The sequence below is a fragment of the Diceros bicornis genome, chromosome 9 (assembly GCF_020826845.1).
Source record: "Diceros bicornis minor isolate mBicDic1 chromosome 9, mDicBic1.mat.cur, whole genome shotgun sequence".
Classification (NCBI taxonomy): Eukaryota; Metazoa; Chordata; class Mammalia; order Perissodactyla; family Rhinocerotidae; genus Diceros; species Diceros bicornis.
In genome coordinates this window covers 72,420,053-72,438,191 of record NC_080748.1, presented here as the reverse complement: position 1 = coordinate 72,438,191, position 18,139 = coordinate 72,420,053, and the positions used below count along the sequence as shown (strand labels likewise).

The 18,139-nt window shown below is 35.6% G+C and overlaps 1 protein-coding gene across 1 annotated transcript in view; it reads left to right on the top strand.

Annotated features, from left to right (window-relative positions):
• UGGT2 (UDP-glucose glycoprotein glucosyltransferase 2) overlaps window positions 1–18,139 on the top strand; it is a 184,825-nt gene that overhangs the window by 118,897 nt on the left and 47,789 nt on the right. The window contains exons 24-27 of the mRNA XM_058548392.1: window positions 2,384–2,479; window positions 9,770–9,872; window positions 11,551–11,630; window positions 14,579–14,762. Of these exons, the coding sequence (XP_058404375.1) occupies window positions 2,384–2,479; window positions 9,770–9,872; window positions 11,551–11,630; window positions 14,579–14,762 (463 nt within the window). The remainder of the gene's footprint in view (window positions 1–2,383; window positions 2,480–9,769; window positions 9,873–11,550; window positions 11,631–14,578; window positions 14,763–18,139) is intronic.

The following is an 18,139-nucleotide window of genomic DNA, read 5'->3' as shown; positions in this document are numbered from 1 at the left end:
AGGATTCTGGGTTTATCATTTAATTCTTGTAGTTTTTTCAATTTTTGTTTTAAATATTTTGAGCTATATGTTGTTATGTATACCCTATTTCAGAATTATCTTTCTAGTGAATTATTCCTTTCATCATTATATAAATTACTCTTTTCCTAATAATGATTTTATCTTAAAGTATATGAGGTCTGATATTTAAGCCACATCAACATTCTTTTTGGTTAATATTTTTCTGTTATATCTTTCTCTGTCCTTTACTTTCAGTGTATCCATGCATCTCACAGCATACAGCTATACTTTGGGGGTGGTTATCTTGCCAGAACTAAAAGTTCTGATTCTTAGTCTTGAATACAGAATTCTGATCCAGATGAAACGGATGTCTTACTTAATCTATCATTTAGGAAATGATATTTCTTAAAAATTCATCATTTAGGAAATTACTTTGATAGAAAATAATAAATGTTTGTAAATTAGTCAAGTAAGGGCTTTTCTGCACTGAAGAGCTAATATCCATAGTTATTTTCAAATGGAATAAAACTAAAGAAAACTTCAAAAAGCAAAAAAAAGTTACAATTTTATAATTAATTTAGGTCTAGTATATGTTGAAAAGCATATAATTCAGTAATTATTTCTTGACTTTTGTAAATATGCTAACGTTTCAGAGCTAATTTTTTTAACCTTGTAAAAATTATAATTGTAGTTTTAAGTTCGGGAAGCTATTTTAGCCACTTTAAAAGCACATTTCATACCAAAACCACCAACAAAATAACAAAAACCAATAACATTCAACCAGAGGGTGTCCCCTCTAATTGTCTTAACTCGCACACAAATAATGCCAAACAAGTTATGTTGTAATTAGAATGTTCACTTAACTCTGAACATACATTAAAAGTATGCATGTTTTTCAAAAGTTAGTTAACTAGGAAGGCAGAACTCTGAATGCCAAAAAGAGAATCCTTGGAATCATTATCCCCAGGAGCACATAAACTCTGTTTCTCTAACGGAGTGATGACAACTTGTTCTGCTCCTGGAGACTTCTCCAGTTCTCAAGCAGTAGGTGCTGAGTTTCTAGCGCCCTTTTCCCTCTTTAGTTCAAAGTACTTTTCACAAAGAGAGAAAAACTGACCTGGATAGCTGAAAATTCAGCAGAGAATCTAAGAAAAGGTTTGGGCCTCAAAGATTTTCCTTTTCTCGTCTTCCTCTCCTATCAGTACATACGTACTACTTTATAATTTTATTTATTTATTTTTCCCCCAAAGCCCCGGTAGATAGTTGTATGTCATAGCTGCACATCCTTCTAGTTGCTGTATGTGGGACGCGGCCTCAGCATGGGGGGAGAAGCGGTGCGTCCGTGTGCGCCCGGGATCCAAACCCGGGCTACCAGCAGCGGAGCACGCGCACTTAACTGCCAAGCCACAGGGCCGGCCCGATACGTACTACTTTAAGCAGTCAGCCCAGTTTAAGAAACATGGAGAGCATGTTGACCATAAATATTTCCTCCAATTTTACATATTAGAGATTATGTGGCTAATAAGTAGATACCTTTGAAAGAGTTTATGAATAGAGATTATGGCTTTGATTAATTCATTCATTTGATATGTTTATTAAGTAGCCATTAAATGCAATGCTCTGTGAAAGATATGGTAGGTATTACAAATAGAAATTATAATATGAAGTCCTACATTTCAGGACTTTATAGTTCAGTGAAAGATGATATATTAGAAATATACAAGGTTCTCAGCTACTCTGAATCTAAATTTCTTTATTTATAAAATGGAGATGCCTATCTTTTCTTTTTCTTTCTTTTTTTTAAGGAAAGTTCAACCAACATTTTCTGTCCCAACATATCACTGAACATATAATACATTTTTGCTGTCATGGATTTTCAAATTTGGTTATATTTAATCTAGATATGTATTTCGTGCAGTCTTAATTAGTTTTCAAACTCATTTGAAACCATGGAAATCTGAGCTTCTTAACTGTATGAAAAATCCTTTGAAAGTAGGTATCGTATTATTTACTTTTTGTTCTTCCTGCCCTTCTTTCTTTTCTACATGGGCCCCAATGCTTGGACACATAACCAGCGCTCAGCAAGTATTGACTTGAATGGGATGATTCACCATATTCTTATAGACACTGTTGAGAACATTACTTATAAGTGTTTAAAGATCATATCAATGATAAGAGAAAGGATGATTTTAAAAGCAACAGTCATCTTAACTTTGAACTGACAGATTTACTTACAAGTTTGGAAGAAAAATCATTTATATAAAGTTTGTCTATTGGAGATATTTTAAATTAAAGTCCCCTTACTCGAGGCACTAATTGTAACATAAAATACAGACCTTTCTCTTCCCAAATCACTCATACATTGTTTATCTTGTTTATCTAGCATGAGTGACCTCATTATGAAAGTTGACGCCCTTGTTTCCTCTTTGCCTAAACGAGCATCTCGGTATGATGTCACATTTCTGAAAGAGAATCACAGGTAAGAATGTAGTAGTGCTGTGTTTTCTGTCACTGCATCCTGTACTCAATTACGGTTTCCGTTTGTATTCATAATATAGCAGAATTTAAAGTAGAATTAAAAGTTCTGTGTTAGAGAATAAAGTATTTGGCAAGATTAGGAAAAGAAATTCCAGTTACTTGTATATTCTAATAAATAAAGGATGATATATATAGGATATGAAGTTTCAAGTAAGTAATATACAGTATGATTTGTCATATCTTTCATGCTCAAGATCATTTGGAATTTTTGTCCTATCTTGGAATAATCATTATAAATGATAATATCTTTATATTCTCAATGTATAAAAGACTCAGTTACTAAAGAATTTTGATTAGTAAAATGTAGACATGTCCCAAATGTAGCCTGTCCCAAAATGTGTTCTATGGAACACTACTCTGAGATGTTGGCAGATATGTTCTGAGGGAAAAACTGTTCTCTGGTCAGCTTAGTTTAGAGAACACTGTGTTCTTGGGCAGAGGGGAGGGGGAGATTTTCAGTTTGCATCAACATATTAACAGTTTATGAAATACCTAGGAATAAACTTAACCAAAGAGGTGAAAGATCTGTACACCGAAAACTATAAAACATTTCTGAAAGAAATTGAAGAAGACACAAAAAAATGGAAAGATATTCCATGCTCTTGGATTGGAAGAATTAACATAGTTAAGATGTCCATACTTCCTAAAGCCATCTATAGATTCAATGCAATCCCTATCAAAGTTCCAACAACATTTTTCACAGAACTAGAACAAAGAATCCTAAAATTTATATGGAACAACAAAAGACCCCGAATAGCTAAAGGAATCCTGAGAAAAAAGAACAAAGCTGGAGGTATCACACTCCCTGATTTCAAAAACAGTTTATGAGGTATGGGGTAGTTAAAACAAAAGAAAAGTTTGTTTTGGGCTGACCCCATGGCTTAGGGGTTAAGTGCGCAGGCTCCGCTGCTGGCAGCCTGGGTTTGGATCCCGGGCGCACACCGATGCACCGCTTCTCCAGCCGTGCTGAGGCCGAGTCCCACATACAGCAACTAGAAGGATGTGCAGCTATGACATACAACTATCTACTGGGGCTTAGGGGGAAAAAATAAATAAATAAAATTAAAAAAAAAAAAAGAAAAGTTTGTTTTTGCTTAATTCAGTAGTTGGGCAACTTATTTATCCATGGGACACTTTTTTTATTAAAAAGTTATTGTTTCATAAAAATTAGGTTTCTGAAGACAGCCATCAAGAGAAATACTGTTCTAGAATAATAAACTAGTTTGTAATTTCATTATATAATACAGCTCCTCTAAGATATTTGAAATAAAATTCATCAAACTCTATCTACATACATACAATTATCTGTGTCCCCAGAAGAGAACCTTTGTTTTGTTTTGTTTTGAATTAAGGACCACTTAAAATTGGGGAAAAAAATCAGTTAGACATTATGTAACTAAACGATAGACATGTTTTATTAAATGATCTTTTTCTTTGTGTGTGTGTGTGTGTGTGTGTGTGTGAGGAAGATCAGCCCTGAGCTAACATCCATGCCAATCCTCCTCTTTTTGCTAAGGAAGATGGGCTCTGAGCTAACTTCTATTGCCAATCCTCCTCCTTATTTTTTCTTTCCCCAAAGCCCCAGTAGCTAGTTGTATGTCATAGTTGCACATCCTTCTGGTTGCTGTATGTGGGACACGGCCTCAGCAAGGCCGGAGAAGCAGTGCGTCGGTGCGCGCCCGGGATCCAAACTCAGGCCACCAGTAGTGGAGCGTCCGCACTTAACCGCTAAGCCACGGGGCCAGCCCAAAAATGATCTTTTTCTACCCACTTCTCCTATAAAACTAAATTGAGACAAATTAACACAAACTTTAAATGACTGACACCTTTTTGTAAGTTTTCTGGTAGATGCAATCTTACGTCGCTTATGCTTAACTATTAGAAGATACCACGTGCTTTAGCTGTAGAAAGTCTGTCTTTTGAGATGTCTTCACACATGTATAGTGTTATCATTCTCAGGGAAAATTACTATCTAAAGAGAAATTATCTAGCACTGTGGCAAATGAAGTCTTCATTTTCTTTTTCAGATAAGTGAGATTCAATACTTTTAAGTGTTTTAAACACATCTAATGGAATTCTTTTTAGAAACATTTTTGATTTCTTAAATACCACGTGCCGAAGTAATTTAACACAAATCATTCAAAACTATCATTGTAAACATTAGTCACTGTAATGTTCTATGAAGTTATACTTAGGAATTTTGATGTGTTTGGAACTATTTACTCCCACATTAAATGTCTGAAACATTTGATCTGTCCTAGTTTATTGTTGTTGTAGTCTGCTTTCTTTCTCTAGCTTCCAGTATCAGGAGTCAATGTGTCCTGCTGCTTTTAAGCCTAGTGCCTTATTTTATGTGGAGGGAAGGATGTGATATGACTTTGTGACAGTGGTTTGCAATTCTCCAATTTTTTTCTGTTTATTTCTGGGGCATTAATATAAATATTTGTAAGTGGATATGTAGTAAATATGTATTGGCATGCATCTGTGTTTATGCATTAATATGTACTCATCTAATGCCTGCCTCTGTTTAATGTACAAAGTCAGTAATCCACCATTTTCTGAGTTCATGTATATAATTTTGTTTTCTGTGTGTTTACACGTGTTGGTATGATATATTTATCTAGATCGACTTTGGTTGTGTGGCATAGCATGAGCTTTCTTGTCAAAAAAAGCCAGTATTTGAATCCTAATCTACTGCTTATTTAGCTGTGTGACCTCTCTTAGCCTCAGTTTCTTTTTTTTTTTTTTAAAGATTTTTTTTTCCCCCCTAAAGCCCCAGTAGATAGTTGTATGTCATAGCTGCACATCCTTCCAGTTGCTGCATGTGGGATGCGGCCTCAGCATGGCTGGAGAAGCAGGGTGTCAGCGCGCGCCCGGGATCCGAACCCGGGCTGCCAGCAGTGGAGTGCGCACACTTAACCGCCAAGTCACGGGGCCGGTCCAGCCTCAGTTTCTTAGTCTATAAAATATAGATGATGATCCCTATCCTTCAGGGGTTTTATGAGTTACAGGCCTACTGCCTTGAATATAGTAGATATTTAGTGCATTGTAACTAGCTGTTATGCATATTTGTTACACAAATAATGACACTCCTCTCACAACTTGGAAATAAGAGAAGTAAGATTGAACCTGAAAGTTTCAGGTTTAACCATAAAATCAACTCACATTAATCAGAGGAGAAATGTGAATACCTACCTTAAATGTAGGATCAAGGCCAGCAAGACTTAATTTATTGAAGAAACAATGACTTTGTTGGATTTTATTTTTGTTGGAAGCCTAGGAAAAGTAGAACGAAGCACATTAGCAATACTGGACTACATAGTCAGGGTCAGAGCAGTAGAAACATTGTTATATGTGTGCATGTGTGTGTATATGTGTGTGCATGTGTATATGGAGAGTGTATAGATAAGAATTTATTTATTTGAAATATTTTAAAATATTTTAAATATTTATTTTAAATAAATAAAAGAATTGTTATAAGATTTGACCTTACACAGTTGTGGGAGCTGGTTAAGCAGCCTCTGTAAGGCTATTGACTTCTGATACTGGAGCTTGAAGTTCACAAGGCAGACAATGAGGAAGGAAAGGTGGTTGTAAAGAGGGGGGATCAAGAGCAAGCTGGAACCCCATAAGGATGGGCTGAAACCTGTGTCAGCTCTTATTGCCTCTGACCTTGGCATGTAGTGGGCATCCTGCAGAAAATGGGAACCCTTTGTCACAAAGCTAAACACACACTTGTGACCCAGGAATCAGAGAAGTAGGGGAGAGTCCTGGGGAAGGTAGAACCAGCTGGTGCCTCATGCCAAGAAGGTGAGTCAGCAGATCAGTGACAAGGTGGGTGAGCTACAAAATGGCTGCTGCCCCTCTTCTGCCCTCCACACCTCCTGCGAATCTCTTGTGGCCCACCCAAACCAGAAATGTGAGGGAAAGGGAATTCTGGAAGATGTAGTTCAGCCTAGCAAAGTTGATGCGTTGTAAAGCTACTGCATGGACCAAGATTCCAAGGATTTGCTCTGCCAGGCCTCAGTGGTGTGATGGAGTTAGTAAGTCAGTTTAACCATAATCATGTATTTGATTCCTCAGTGATTTCTAAGCCCTTATTCTTTGTTAGAAAGCCTCGTTATTTGTAAGAGTAGCTATACTACTTTTTTTTGATACTACTATTACAGATTCCCTGAGCTCATGCAGTGTCTTAAAATTATTATCTTGAGTAATTGTCTCTAGAAATACCATTCTTTGTCTATCAAAGAGTTTGCTTCTGATTTTTTCCTATCAGGGAAAATTATAATAATATTTTATAGTACAGTTCAGTTTTATACATAAATTTCTGCATAACGTCACACTTAATTTTTTAAAATGTTGGTGAACCTTTGGAAATTGATACTAGGATAATATAGTATGCTACAGAGATGAGCAAAAACTTCAAGTCACTTTTCATTTTAATTTACATATTTTCAGTATTTCCTTAGTTATGTAGGTATATTATTTCATGAGAATATGTATATATTTCTATAATCACATTGAAAAATTCAATTATAGCTTTTTAGTGATGTATAATATACAATATTTTTTTATGCAGCATTATATCTTTGACACTCTGCTTTTGTCTATATGAAGCCAATATGTTAAAAGTTATAAATATATTATTGCTGTATTAATATATTTGTTCTTAATTCCTCCTTATAAATTTAAATTTTTATGAGAATATTTAAATGTAACAAGATAACTTATGGATTGTTTGCAAATGGAGAAAGAAAAGGGTAGTAGTAAATTGAAATCTGAAAGAAGTGAAAAATGAAAAACACAGTTACATTTTTCTCAGCCCTGAAGGATCTCTGTTGAATTTCTGTATTACCTATGGCCTTCTCTTCACAACATGTAGATTCGATATTCTTCCAATATCTTTGCCAAAAGCAAAAATAGCAACCCTAACCTGTCACCCCGTCATCCCAGGAACTTGCAGTGACAGATGCAAGTGGTGTGATGCTAAAGGTCTTGAAGAAGGCCTTGCAGACCACTGGAGCAGCGGCCGGCCTGCCTGCCTGCCTGCCTTGAGCACGCCACAAATTTAGCTCTAAGTTCTCCAGTTTACACGGTTCAAAAAGTTCACAAATGAAAACAAATGAGTCATTCAGGTGAAGTGTAACTAACTATTCTTGGGAGGACAGAAATTTCGCTTAGGAATCTTCATAAAGAGACTACTGTATAACAAGCAGTGTCTTCAACATCCTTAAAGTAGATGATTTGACCTATTTTTATACGTAAACTGATAGCATCATAAAATTAATTCAGTAAAACAACTCTCCACAAAATGAATACAATACTAGCTGAGTAGCCAGCTTTTCTACTGCTTTGACCTGTTTGAAATGTGTTTAGCACAACCATGTGCCACACAACGACATTTTGGTCGACGGACCGCATAGATGACAGTGGTCCCATAGGATTAGTACCATATAGCCTAGGAATGTAGTAGGCATACCACCCAGCTTTGTGTAAGTACACTCTATGATGTTTGCACAAAGATGAAATCAGCTAACGACACATTTCTCAGAACATATCCCCGTCGTTAAGTAACATATGACTGTATATCTGTAAGAGTTGATGAACTTTGTATACCTCAAGCTGTTCTTCACTGTTTTTTCTCTGAGTTAAGCTTTTAATAATTATTGACTGTCAGTGTGCTTGACATTATTCTTCCTGGCTAATGGCAAGAAGTGTAGCAATAGTTTTTTGGCGATTGAGTAGAAATCCATTGCCTTAAAAAGGTGATGTAGGTAGAGTTAGCATCTTTTTGTTAATGTTGCATGAGAAAACGGATGCTCCATTTCCATTCTTAGATGAATCATTGTGATACCTAGTAATAGGCTCAGGATTCTGCTCAGAAAATTGTCCTGAGTCCACACCAACACATGTATAAATAGATGATGGGGACTATGGAATTCTGATTCATACAAAGAAAAGGCAATAGCCTGGGGGGAATACCTTCAAGTAGCAGTAAACAGATGCCTACTTGCGCCGTAATAACATCTCAGAAAGCTTACAGAAAATGACTTGTTTTGAGTAGTGCTACAAGGATGGCAGTAATCTGTAAAATTTTCATCAAGATAACTAAAGGAATTAATCATTGTAGATAGTCTCTTTAACTTAAAACATCTGATTTGTATCTCTTATTTCTAGCAATAGTTATCCAGCAGGATCTGTTACCTGATTCTGCCGCTCCTATTTAACATAATCAGATAATATCAACTGCATATACAATGAAATGTCTTTCATTTCTCTACATCAGAGGACCCATATCTGGAGTGAGTTTTTCATTAGCTTTTATTTAATTGCTGAGAAATTAATCCTTTCACTGCAAAAAGTCTAAATATTGATAGTCTGTGTACCAAAGAAGACTAATATCCCTGTAATTTTACGGGTGTACATTTTGATTTGGTAATCTTTTTCCCTTTGTAATATGTAAAATATTTAATTCATACATCTCAAAAAAGCTGACTTCCTGTATTATTACAGTGTTAAAACAGTTATTCAATTGGAATATTCTGTACCTTTAATTAAATATATACTTTTAATTATATTAAAGATAAAATTGATTATCTCCTACTGGCCTTTTTGGTGCTTTTAATGATTTTCTCAACATTTTTCTTTCAAGATTAGTCCATCTTCTAACTTAGAACTTAGATCAATGAAAGACAAAGTGGACAGGGGGGAGGAGGTGAGGAGAGGATGACTGGGGTTAAAATAAAGTATGATAAATTTGGATGTTTGTTTCTGAACTTTCCTGTTATAACATGTTGGGTTTTTTTAAATATTAAATTTAATAAAAGTACTGAATAGTTAATTTTATCATTTTCATATCTGAGAAAATATATTCAACTAACACAAAAACATCTTGGTTTTATTTTTTATATTGTATGATCCATGAGAATTTGGGGGGCTGAAAATTATCAGAATTTTCACTATATTAGTATTGTTCTTTGAAGAGTTTTCTAAAATCACTTGTTCGTAAAATCTTACTTTCATTTTCTCCAATTGTTTCTAGTTTTCTAATGTATTAAACACGAACATTAGACTTTCAAATTTAGATTTTCTTCTTTGAAATAACCAGAATTTTTTTAATCTAGTGAGAAAGAAAGCAATTTATAAGAATGTATATAGCTAAGATTAAGATTAATTAGGCACTTGAATAAATTTAACTGATCATCTTTCATCTTATTTTCTATTTTCCTAGCATTATAAAGATCAATCCTCAGGAGAATGATATGTTCTTTGATGTCATTGCTATTGTTGATCCATTGACAAGAGAAGCACAGAAAATGTCACAGTTATTGATCGTAAGATAATATAATATTTTATATATATTTACATATTATATACTACTTTTATTTCAAAATTTATAATCTTTTCAAGTCTTTTCGAGTATAATCAAATATTTGTGCTCTTGATTCTTTGTTCCATACAGCATTTTAAATAATTCGTCATATTTCAATGTAGAAAATGAATGATAGAGCTGTGCACAGGGTGTTATGGCAGTACCAAGTTTAGGTGTTGCTATGGATTTAGCTGTTGTCCCCCTCTCCCCTAAAATTCATATATTAGAGCCCCGACCCCCATGTGACTGTATTTGGGAATAGGGCCTTTAGGAGGTAATTAAGGTTAAGTGAGATTTTACGGATTGAGCTCTAATCCAGTAGGATTGATAGCCTCATAAGAAGAGGAGGAGGGGGCCGGCCTCATGGCCGAGTGGTTAAAGTTCTGCGTGCTCCGCTTCGGCAGCCCAGGTTCTCGGGTTCAGATCCCGGGCGCAAACCTACACCACTTATCACGCCATGGTGTGGCAGCGACCCGCATACAAAATAGAGCAAGATTGGCACAGGGCTAATGTTAGCTCAGGGCTAATCTTCCCCAAGCCAAAAAAATAAAAAAGAGGAGGCTTGGCAACGGATGTTAGCTCAGGGCAAATCTCCCTCAGAGAGGAAAGAAAAAAAAAAAAAAAGGAGAGGAGGCGAGAAAGAGATCTCTTTCTGTCTTTACACGCATAAAGAAGAGATTGATTGAGCAGACTGTGACTTGGCTACTGCCTACAAAACAGGAAGAGAGCCCTCGCCAGAAACTGAACCTACCAGCACCTTGATCTAAAATAAATAAATTTCTGTTGTTTAAGCCACCCAGTCTGTGGTATTTTGTAATGGCAGTCTGAGCAGACTAATACAGGTGTCTTCCTGTCTTCGTTTTTCCCCAGGTGTGGAGAATGGCTTCTGGAGAAGCTGATGCCTAAGCTTAATTAGTTAAAGTGTAATAAGTAACATTAGCCAAACAGTTGAAGCTAAGGGATGAGGGAACATGAAGGTTGTATTCAATAGGCTTGGCCACAGCAACAGTACCTTCAAGACTGAAGTTTATTTCTCTCATCTCAAAGTCCAAGTGTAACCGCCTAGAGTTGCTTAAAGACAGGTCCACGGTGTGAGGGACTCAGGCACCTTCTGTCTGGTTGTTCAGCCATTCTCATGAAGCAGCTTCTGTCTAGTGGTTTAAGATCACTAGTCAAGGGCCCAACATCATCTCTGTATTTCTGCCAACAGGAAGGGGAGAACAAGGGCACAACCCTGAAGTTGGACATGGTCCACCCAGTCACACCTCACTGACCAGAATGTAGCCTGTCATCTGGCTACACCCAGCCACAAGGGAGGGTGGAGACTATGCATAAACCTGAAAGTAGGGGAGAATGAATATTAGAAGACAACTAGCAGACTCTGAGAGGATATTATGTGGCTTATCATTGTACTGAAAATTTTAAAGGTTCAAATTGTGATGTAGCTTGCAGTAGTTAGATTTTAATAAACCAGTTACATTGGAAGACTATGTATTTTTTCTAGTAATGTTCAAAATTTTGGAGTATCCTACTTGAAATTACTCATTTCTATTTTTAGTACACCTGGTACATAGGAAATGCTCAATAAATGTTAGCTATTAATATGACAATATCAAATATGGGAATTTTTTTTGTGATAGGTACTTGGCAAGATTATCAACATGAAGGTGAAGTTGTTCATGAACTGCAGGGGTAAGCTTTCAGAGGCCCCTTTAAAGAGGTGAGTCTAAGTGAACATAATTTCATTTTCAAAGATTTGCAAATGCTGAGATGAAAAAAGAGACCGTAATTACTGGACCTGTTTTTATTTTTTCTTTACAAGATACTTAACTGAAATAGATCAGGTCAGAGATAGTTTATTAACCTTAATTGTTATAAAATTAAAATAACCAGTAAAATTGATCCAATCTAATTGCAGAATTTACATGGATGTATGTGTATCCTTGGGTATTTTTGAAAATGTGATCCAGAAATACCTGTTTAGAAATATATAAAGGGGAAATAAGGTTGAATTAAACCGGTTATTTTTGGTTTTGCTATGCTTTTAAAACTTCAGAGGTGAATTATGAAAATGATATTTATTATATCATCACATTTATTATTTGAGGGTATTGAGATGTAATTAGTTTAGAATAATCTTTCAGTGGTATAGAAAATCTTTACTGTTACATGCAAATATTCCTTGTTAATACGGTTCTGTTGAAATAATATTGTCTCTCAAGTGGGGACAAAAACATACCCTTCCTCTTCTTTCTGAATCAGAATCACTGTCATTTTGAGCCACTCTTATTGATAGGAATGTACAGTATCTTTCAGATGTCATGGGGCAAAAAAAAAGGCTTGTTAATGTGCTTTTCTCTGTATAATTTGATTATGTAACTCTAAACAAAAAATATGCATACACACATGAGACAGAAAAGTTGCATTCAGTTAATCCCTTACTGGTTGAGTTGTATTTGTTATAATTGATAAACATACTATAGATTATTGCCTTGAGCAGATATTTTAAACAGGGTAAATATTTTTTAATATTTAGAAAGAAATAAAATGGTAAATGTAGAAAATTTAAATGAAAGTTTAGGGTGCATTCATTCTTTTCCTGAGACTCTTGTCCTCGTATCTCATTTAATTTTCATACTTCTCATTTATGTTTCTGCGTTTCAAATGTTATCACGTGTCTGTCTAAATCTGAGCAAAAGCTTTCATCTTATTTTAACCACGAATCAAGAGATCTGTTAGCTCCATGAGTACAGAATTTTTATTCACATGAGTAGGGATCCTCTCTGTAGTATCTCTGTAAAGTTCTGGGATACATAATAAAGAGTAGGAATATTGACTGTAAGCACGTATAATCTGTTACGAGGGAAAGAACTTGGCTTCTCAAAGGTGAGATAACACCTATGTACCAGATAGATGCTTTGAGTGGTTAATAATACTGCACAAGACAAAAACTGTTCAACTGTTTTTAAACTGTGAGTTCAACAGAATCTTATTTAGTCAGTAGTATATATCAGGCAAACTGGTTGACACATTAATTCCCAGCCCTTTACTTTTAGAATGCTGTCTCTCCCTCAGAGAGGATAGAGGCTATTGGTGGGAATTCCCTCACTTCCCCCCGGTCTCCTGTGCCTCCCCAGCCTTCCTGTGTGGTAGGGGTAGAATGTGCTCTCTCCCCTCTTGGTTAAGGTGGGTACTCCCTCTCTGTTTTGATCCCATGCTTCTCTGTTTGTTCCGGATCCTTGCTTTATCACAGAGTCCCTTGTTCTGTGTCTTTAACCTCTCCACTAACCTCTTTCTTTCAGTCCTAAGAGTTGTTCAATTTAAAAAAAGAAATAAACTGTTCCCTTAACTTCCTCTCCTCTAGAGCCCTGATCCTCTTCTCCACTCTTTCTCATCTCAGCTTCTTCGAAGACTGGCCATACGCCTCTTTGTCTCTCATTCACTGTACCTCCCACTGCAGTTTGGCTTTAACTTTCTCTTTGCCACTGAACCATTTTCACTAAATCGCAAAGAAATTGTTATTTGCAACATCCATGGCATACATCTTACCTGACGACATTTCCACTGCATTTGACAAACCGGGTGCTTGTTTTGCACCTTTACTTCATGACTGTTCTCTCTGGTATCCCCTCGCGCCCCTCTTCCTTTTTGACTCTACCTGCCTGCTGTAAGCAGCTTGGCACATGGCTGCGTTGATCACCACCTCCTGGGATGCACACACTGTGTAGATTATTCGTGAGCATGGGCTACACCCAGTGATTTGCTTCTAATCAACAGAATGTAGCAAAAGTGCTGGAGTGTCTCTTATGCAATTAGGTTATAAAAGATTGTGACTTTTGTCTTGCTGGCACTCTCTCTCTCTTGCTCTTGAGTGCTTGTCTCAGAGCAAGGAACTTGGCGGTGCCGTTGTAGCAAGGAACTGTGGGCAGTCTCCAGCCAATAACTAGTGAGGAACTGCAGCCCTTATTCCAGTGCCCCTGGAGGAGCTGCCTGAGCCTGGAGGTAGATCCTTCCCCTCTCCAGCCTTGAGCTAACTACAGCACAGCTGACACCCTGATTGCAGTCTCAAAATAGTAACAGTCACTATTCCTAACAATATAACTAATTCTTATTATGCATGATGTTGGAGGATAAGGCTGAGAGACATTAAAACTTCAGGTACTTCTAAAAGCTCTGTTAATAAGCAGCTGCTTTCAACTCAACCTGTTTGTTTTCAATTGAAATTTTAAAATTGGTACCAGAGTTTAGCTTGAATCTTACTTGCTTTTTGGTTATCATTTCTCTTCAAGTTTTTAGTGGTGCTAAGAGCTAATATAATGGCTGAAAAGTAGACCATGGTCAAATTTAAAGGAGAATCAGTGAATACAGATCATAAACTACTAGAACCTGCATAAGCCAGTATGTCTTAAAGGGATTTTAATCATGTTCATTAAAAAATAATTAACAAGGGTGTATAATATACAATCTTATAATAGATAATAGTGTAAACAAAATAATTGTCTACCATTTACAAGCATTAACTCTTCTGCAGTATACTGTGTTTTTAATCTTTTTAATTTAAGACTTTCTGGTCATGTTTTTAAGCCATTTTCAGTTTTAAAATATTTTAAACCGAAGAAATCTCAATTTTGGTCACAGTATGTATTTTTATTTATATTCTATCAACAGCTTTTACCGTTTTGTTCTGGAACCAGAACTGATGTTAATGGCTAATGACAATATTGGACCAGTGGCAAAATTCTTGGATATCCCAGAATCACCCCTTCTAACCCTCAACATGATTACTCCTGAAGGCTGGTTGGTAGATACAGTACACAGCAACTGTGACCTTGATAATATTCACTTAAAGGATGTAAGTTATCATGTAAAGTTATATAAAGAAAGATGAATAGGATAAATTCTTATCAGCTATGGTAACTGTAGCAAGTGAGTGGTCCTACTGTGGCTACTCACCAAAATTTTCTTCTTTATGATTCCAGGTCCTGATCTAGTCTTTCCTTTGATTTTTGAGTTTCCCTAAATTCCAAATTCAGCTTCTCTAGTTTTCCAGGTTCCTAGATGCCCCTGCCTTCTTTGTTGCTTCAGACCCCTGGTTCACAGATGCTACTCTAAGGTGAACAATGTAGAAAATATGGAGATGGGTGCATGGCAACTTAGGACAACACAATTAAGTACCTATTTTGCCCTTCAGGTTTTGTTTTTAACTCAGAAAGGAGCAGTTCCATCTGAAACTCTTTTTTGCTCCATAGCTCATTGTCAGAGAAAGCAGTCCTAATGAGATTAGGGGTGAAAGCAGGAAAGAGAGCTCGCTCATATACTGTAGGCTGGGTGCATTGCTTCCCATCGCCTCCACCGTGATCCTTGTCCAGTAATTGACCAGACTTCTTTTCCCCACCTGTTGTCATTCCACCCTCAGCACAAAAAAGGGGAGACTATTTTAAAATATACTGAGTCTTTCAAAATATTACATTCAATATGGGAAAGAGATTCAGAAACCACAAAAAACAGAAGAATTTTGGGGGAATTTACCTAGAGAACAGGTATCCGGAAACTGGAGAGAAAATACGTCCTTCTCGCTGTCCTCCCTCTTGCCTGGTTCTGCACAGCCTCTGACCTATTTCCAACTCTGTTTGACAAGCTACTTCGGAATGAGGCCATTGCCTTGACCTAGGCATAAACATTGTACCTCTAATAATTTGGTTAAGATTGTTCATTGTATTTGTTTCTCATGTGTTACCTTTTGTCTAAAGATTTTCCTTCTAGGCAAGTTTCTTCTGATCCACTCATGAGTAGATTCTGTGGGACCCTAACTCGCTTCCCTGGAACATACTCACTGATACCCCCAACTTTACCCACCTAGGGAAGAACCTAGAACTCAGGCATAGCAATCTTCTAAATCAGTCCTTCAGATCTAGGGAAAGAAGAGAAAGACAGCAAAATAATAAAATCCACGAGGGAAAATTCAGAAATGAACTTGGCAAGAAGTAAAAAAAAAAAAAATCCTGTTTTCTTCATGATCAGTTGGATCTCTTAAATGAGTCTATTGGATTCTTCATTAAGAGAGGTCAGAAACATGTATCAATAGGATAACTTTAAAGATTCTAACCAAAGGGTAAAAAGTTTGTGGTGGGAGAATTAGTGCAGTTTAGAAAAGATTTTGAATTGAGTCTGCTGGTGAAAAATTTCAGCAGCTATTAAATAATTAATGGAGATTAAATATTTTTTGTTGTGAGTGGCAAATATAGCAATGTCTTTTTTGAAGCTATTTAAATGAACAGTAGCTATATTTATTTTAGAAGACTAAAATAAAAAGAAATAATTTCTTCTGTCCTCATATATTATATGAATAAACAGAAGGAAATTATAAATTCTAGCAGCTGTGGAAGTTAACCCATCTCTAAGGCTCTTCTCTTTCACTGTGTGCTGTGAATACTTAGAATATTACCTGCAGCTATCCGAGAAGAATATGAAATAACAAAGTAAATACACTTTCTAGGATAGAAAGGAGGAGTAGTAGGTAAAGGAAAACAGTGCACCCTGGCAAAAATGAGACTAATAATGAGAGATTTGTCACTACATACTAGCTCACAAAAGTACTGCTTGCTGCATCTAATTCCTGAACATTATATAAACACCTAAAAAAAGCTTGATCTAGAAAAAGTCTTTACCAGGAGTTTGTTCATCACACAACTACTGTTAATGATGCCATAATTAAAGGTGACAAAGGTGGGTTACAGGAAAGCTTAAAGTGAGAGTTACTTTTACCTAGAGTTCAGGGGTTGTTCTCAGAGCTTGTTAGATCTGCATCCAAAGACTCACCAATTCTATTTAATCACAGCCTGTGTCTGAAAGATATCGAAATACCTGAAAGAGAAGTGATTGTTTACCCAGTAAAAAGGAAGTGAGTAAATAAAAGATTGCTAAAGGAAAATAGGGTGTGGCTATGTTAAAAGAGATTCACAGAAAAAATGTATTCAGACCTTCTGAAGTATAAATAGTTTAGATATCAATTTTATTGATGAGGCATTCATTACCAATGTAATTGTTGAAGGATTCCTATTTGACTGCCATAGATGACTTACATGAAAGCAAATGTTAATCTTTACAATTAAACATATACTTTGTCTAAGGAAAGAAACTAACTTAACTATTCAGCCACAGAACAATACAATAAACACTTCTATTTAGTAATATTAATATGCACCCAAAGTTATGTTTGAAGGGTATTAAATTCATGTCTCATATCAACAGCTAATATTTAGAACAGATAAATTAAAATATAAAGATGTAAACATCAAAAATAGATCACTAGCTTTTATATTCTTGCTGAAAATAACCTTAATAATAGGAACTAATTTAACTTGAAGCACCTTTATGAAATGATTAGAAAACTTAAAATATTCACTAGAAAGAACTCTTTAAAAAACAAATTGGCTGTTTTTGGTGTTGTGGTTTGAATAAGTCAATAGAATTGACGTCTTATACAAATATATAGGGACAAGAGAAATTTTCACATTAATATATTATAAAATGAATATATTATTAGTTATAAACTGATTGAGTGTATCTGGACTCTGCCCTAATTCATAATTCTAATCTAATTCATAATAAAAAATAGTTAAGCTTTACTTCCTAATCACTTTGGGCAACAATTTTGTTGTCTATAAAATGAAGGAATTGAACTAGGTTTTCTCTATGATTTCTCTCTAACTTTTAATATTCTCCTATTCTGAGACTATCCCATGTAAATCTTGCCATCCAAAGTGCTGTAAGGACTGTGGACACTGTGGACACAGGTTAATGAAGTATACGAGGTTCATCACTAGAAGAGTAATAGTTCAACAGCCAGTTCAGAACCCAACTAAATGTTGAAACGAATACTGTTTTCAAAGAAGTTACCCATTTCTTGTTCTTAAAAACAGTAAAATTATGAGAACTAGACTCAATAAAAAATGCTGTAGATAAGTACTGTAATTATTTATGTGGTAATTACAGTTAAAAAACTATATAATAGAGGACATTTTCAAATACTCTGTATCCTAAAAATACTAAACAATAATGTCAAAAACCTCATTTGTTTTTCAATAATGACAAACAATATATAGTGAAATAAAATTAGAAATAGATAGCATCACTGTCTTATCTGCTCAACAAAATTGCCAAACTATGTAAAAATCACTTACCATTTGATTTATTTTCATGTTTGGTTATGTTTTTCATATGAAGTAG